Source organism: Chelonia mydas, chromosome 1 (genome assembly GCF_015237465.2).
Source record: "Chelonia mydas isolate rCheMyd1 chromosome 1, rCheMyd1.pri.v2, whole genome shotgun sequence".
Taxonomy (NCBI): Eukaryota; Metazoa; Chordata; order Testudines; family Cheloniidae; genus Chelonia; species Chelonia mydas.
This window is the reverse complement of record NC_057849.1, coordinates 5813912-5819082: the sequence shown is the minus strand read 5'-3', so window position 1 is coordinate 5819082 and position 5171 is coordinate 5813912. Positions and strand designations below refer to the sequence as shown.

The window sequence follows — 5171 nt, the reverse complement described above, 5'->3', positions numbered from 1 at the left end:
CCAACTCAACTTTGGAACAAAAATGCCCCCTCTCTTGCAAAGGAGCTGGAACTGGCCTGGGTACCTGGCCCACTGCCTCCAGAACTTGGAGATAGGTCTAGTTCCTAGACAGGCACCCAAACTGCAAAAGACGTGGGCACTAATCAGCACTCTCAGGAGAGGGAGAGAGTGAGCAAGAGAGGGCCTTTGAATCTATGAAGATGAACATGGCAGACTGCGCAGTACAGATTAACAGAAGGCTTCATGGTATGCAGATTTCATTAATGAAGGGCATATTAAGGAAGGATTTCAACAAATAAGTAAATATTAATCACAATTATTTACTATGAAGAGCAAGGTAAAAATGCTGAAAAATTATATTTTATTATGGTGGCATCAATAGTGAAGCCACAGTTAAAGCTGAGTCAAGTTTTCTCTTAGAGCAGGGATTCAACTTCTGTGTCTATGAAACATGGTGTAGCCTTAGCCAACATGGCAACACATACTCTCTGAGTGCAGAATGAGTTTTCAGAGAATTTACAAGTCAACCTGCTAAGTAGTTTAGGAATGCATACACGTAGTCTTCCTCCCTTAAAACTCCTTCTTCCTTATACGTATTCCACTGAACACCCTAATTCCCTGGAGAAGACAGGATACTTTATTCAAGAAGGAGAAGCTTTAAGGGTACAGGATTGCAGTTTTGCTAACTGGGATTTTGGGGGGCAAACAATACAAGCTTTCCTTTTGGGAGACTGTGACCATGGTCACTGGAGGGTCTATACTGAGAATGCTCAATCAGGGCAAACTGCAAGGAATAGGGCAGACAATCCCCAAAACTGGTGGCTTATTCTTATAATTGATTCACGAAAACAGTAACCAAACAGCTTCTAAAATACCTTCCTGGTTCCCAAGAAGCCAAAATACAGTTCTCTTTAAGCAATCTAGCCTTTGGCTCCCACCCACACAGCCAAGTTCATCTATTAAGGGTTATATAAAATCTTATTCGCCATCTGTAAAGTGTTAGGGGGCTTATTCCTTCACCCACTTACTTCCCTGGTTCTTCTCGCATGACAGAGAGCAACAATACCCGAAGTACAAAGGTGCAAACAATTCAATGTTGATTGGGCGAACTTCCAGCAAGCATGATTCCAGTTTCCTTCCTTAGTGTCCCCCTTCCCAGTTCTGACACCACAGAGCCTTACACCTGTGTCCTTGTTCCCATTCCTGCCCTTAGCCAAACATGATTCCAATTTCCCCACCCCCATTCCCTGTTCCCATCCCCCCCACACCCCCACTCACTTCCTGATTGACTGCAGACTATATAGTAGAACTTGAGTTCTGCTTAGCTATACCTTAACCAATCATTTTCCTGAAAATTAACTAACCAATCTGAACGTATTGTAACATGATTATGTAACCAATTATATCTCACCACCTTAATTAGTTTACACCAAGCAAAATTCATTATACAGCAGACAGGAACAATCACAGAACCAGACAGAGATTATACAGACAAACAATAAAAAGGTGGGAACTATAATGACAAATCAATACAGAAGTGAGGATTTCACATCCCAGCTATGGATAAGTGAGTTCTTTCCAGACAGGATGCTATCAAACTAAGTTTCCTTTTACATCTTCCAGGCACTTCCCTTTCTCTGGAGGCGATAGGCATTATCAGGACAGGAGTGTATCCTAACAGCCCAATAGCACCTGATTTCAATGTGACTAGTTTGGAATGTGAGGAGGTGACCGGTCGCTTCCCAGCTTATGGCTGCCTCTGCTGCTTAGCCAAAGGCCTTAGCCTAAGAACAGGGCCTCAGACTGTCACAGTAAGAGAAGCACCTTACACCAGCAGACAGTGATTTTGATTCTTTCTTTTATACGTCTAGAACTAGCCAAGTGATAAGAATACATCTAAATTCTTAGAGTACAGGCCTTTACAGACAGGCCTGAATATCTATATCCTAATATAAAGTTCCATTACTCTCAAGAGATCAGACACATTACACACCAGGTCAAATACACACTTACAGACAATCCTTATTCACAAATCTAAGATTTATTTAAAACAAAAAGAAAGAGAGTTATTGTGGTAAAAGATTGTTATACATACAGATATGAATCCAGTTCACAGGTAAGTTTCAAAGCAGAAACGGTGAGGCTGCCATTTTGTAGAAATCCTTCTGGAATTAATGGAAAAAGTCATAGTCCAATAGGCAGTCCATATACAGAGTTTTTTTCAAATTCTCACATGAGAATTGCAGGGCTAATCCACAAATCCTCCATCTTGTTACTTGAACATCCCCTGACAAAGCTTAAGCAGCTCTGAGATAGTAAGGATCAGGCCCAAAAGTCCCTTTATAGCTGAAATTCAGCTGATTAGCCTCTTGTCCCCAAATGATCACAGCAGGCCTTCCTTGGATGAAGAATATGTAATGTTCATTTTTGCTTTGAAATAAATCTCTATTTCCTATGTCTACACCGACAACTAGCAGCATTGATTAGCATAAGGCCATTAACCATTGAAATGGTTCACAGGTAGTTTACTACAAACTTCAAAGAGGAATAAAGACAAAGATATTATTACAACACAAATTTCATCTTAATGTTAATATCCCCTTTTGACCTCTGAATCAAGAGAACAGGTCATGAAACATGACTTACAGGAACTGAAATTTATCATCTACAAGCTAATTTGGTCACATTGTTGAACTTGTAATAAGACTTAGGTAAACCCAGACAAATATAATTAGTATCTACTTTTGATTCTCTAACAATACAGGCCTATATTTCAAGAACTCTAGTTTATTTACCGTGGCTTTGCTAGCTATCCATGAGGAAAGGCCCTGTTTACAATTTCAATACTTTTCTCATATGTCCTTAAGGGTTGCTTTTAGTTCAACTGGCCTGCTCATTGCTTAATCCTCATTGGCTCAGCATCACAGTGGCCCTTGGACACCATGGCCCATATTGGCTCCGAGAGATACAGATTAGACAGACAAAATCAGTGCCCCCATTGGAGTCTGTTAGTGGAATAGTTTTGAAAGATCTTCATGATCCGTTTACGAATCTTTTTGGTTTTTATGCTGTATACAATGGGATTGAGCACTGGGGGGAAGAGGAGGTGCAGATAAGACAGAAGAATTTGACTCTGAGGGAGAGCCTTTTTCTTGAACCTGTGAATCATAGACAAACTGATCGGCGGGGTGTAGAAAAGCAGGCTGACGCAGATGTGGGAGACACAGGTGTTCAGAGCCTTGAGACGCTCTTGCCAGGATGTGATACTCAATAGAGTCTGAATAATCATGATGTAAGACAAGACAATGAGCACTGAGTCTAATCCCAGAGAAAAAATGATAACAAACAAACCATAGAAGCTGCTGGGTGTAGAGTCTGCACAGGCCATCTTCATCACATCTGGATACAAACAATATGAATAAGAGAGAGGTTGGATTTTGCTGTAAGGCAACCTCTTGAGAAGAATGACAGCTGGGATATGCAGACCACTACCCCTGATTATTATCGCCAGCCCTATGTTTCCTATCCTTGCTCTGGTTAAAGTCGAAGCGTATCTCAGCGGGTGGCGTATTGCAACAAAGCGGTCAAATGCCATGGCAACTAGTACAGAGGATTCCATCATGGAGAAAGTGTGAATAAAGAAAAGTTGGGTCAGACAGACATCAATGCCAATTTCTCTGGTGTTAAACAGGAAGACGCTGACCATTGTTGGCAAGGTGGAAACAGATAAGCCAAGGTCGGTGACAGACAACAGAGAAAGGAACAAGTACATGGGCTGATGGAGATTCTGCTGTGTCTTGATCACAAACAGAATCAGACTGTTTCCTAAAATTGCAATGAGGTACATGGAACAGAAAGGGATGGAGATCCAGGGGTTATCAGCTTCCAGCCCCGGGATGCCTGCCAGGAGGAATCTTGCAGGACTGATATTGCTTTCATTGCAGGTTGGCATGATGTACGGCAGAGGTTCTGGTCAGTTTCTTAAACCACATTCCCTACAATTAAAAGCAACATGATTAAAAATACGTGACACCATGAGAGAAAATATGGCCCATCCTGCCCCCGCTCTTCAGACAGGTAGGAGTCAGTACCTTGATTAAAATCTCTGGTGGTACTCTCACATCCCCAGATCAGTTATAAAATCCCATTACTAATAATATCCTGTTCTTATATAGAGCTTTGCATTTATAAATCTCAAAGTGATTTACAAAAGAGCACAAATATCAATGGGTCTGATTCAAAGCTCATTGACACTCGTAAGAAGGAGGATGTAGATCCTCATTTAACTGAGGGGAAAACTAAGGCACAAAACAGGTAAGCAACATGTGCAAGGTCACTCAGGAGATCAGTGACAGAAGTCAGGTCTCCAGGCTCTCAGATGAGTGCCCCTTCACTAGATTGGACCACACTACCTCCCCTAGATGGAGCTTGGCATATGAAGACTTGTATGAACTCATTATTAAAGGGAACATAAGAAAAGCAGAGTGGACCTGAACCAAAACACGGGATCAGAACACTTGTACATTCTGGAACAAGATTTCAGTCTGGATCCAGATCTCAACTCTTTAGCTTGGGTCCATTATAAAAAAGTAAATCGTTTAGCTATTTAAAAATCCTGTGAGAGGAGAACAATGATGTCTATTGTGAATGGTCCATGGGCTGAGAAGCGTTCATAGAAACTACTCAGTGATGACTGACAGGGACTTGTCCAAAGCCGCACAAGAAGGCTGTGGTAGAACAGGGAACACAATCCAGCTCTGCTGTGTTTTAGCTGTAAATAAGGATGCCCTCGCTGTTGTACATGATGTTATTATTGGAGGGGGAGGGGACAAAAAGAAAAGGAGCCTCTGAAGACTGTGAATGTTAGCTGTGTCCTATCTTCATTCTAGATGCCTCCTTTGCTTACATTGGGTGAGATCCAGCCCTGTGGAGAGAGCCAACATTCCTCAACCGGAAGTTTTGCCATGTGCAAAGTTTACTGTGAAAACCCCTATCCTCAGTTCTATGCATGACTCCAAGGGACATCAACGGGCCCAACAGGCCCTTACCCAGCAAAACCCTCATTGAAATTAAATTTTGTCGAAGCAAAGACAAAGAGCTCCATTTTCCCACTTATGGTGTCCTCGCAGACACTCCAGGGTGTGTTATATGCCAACCAAGCACCATGCCTC

The 5171-nt window shown here is 42.0% G+C and overlaps 1 protein-coding gene across 1 annotated transcript; it reads right to left on the bottom strand.

Annotated features, from left to right (window-relative positions):
* Positions 1-2986: 2986 nt before the first annotated feature.
* On the bottom strand, positions 2987-3952 carry LOC102944111 (olfactory receptor 51G2-like). The gene has a single exon (XM_007069844.2). The coding sequence runs from the start codon at positions 3950-3952 to the stop codon at positions 2987-2989; it is 966 nt and encodes a 321-aa protein (XP_007069906.2).
* Positions 3953-5171: the final 1219 nt, after the last annotated feature.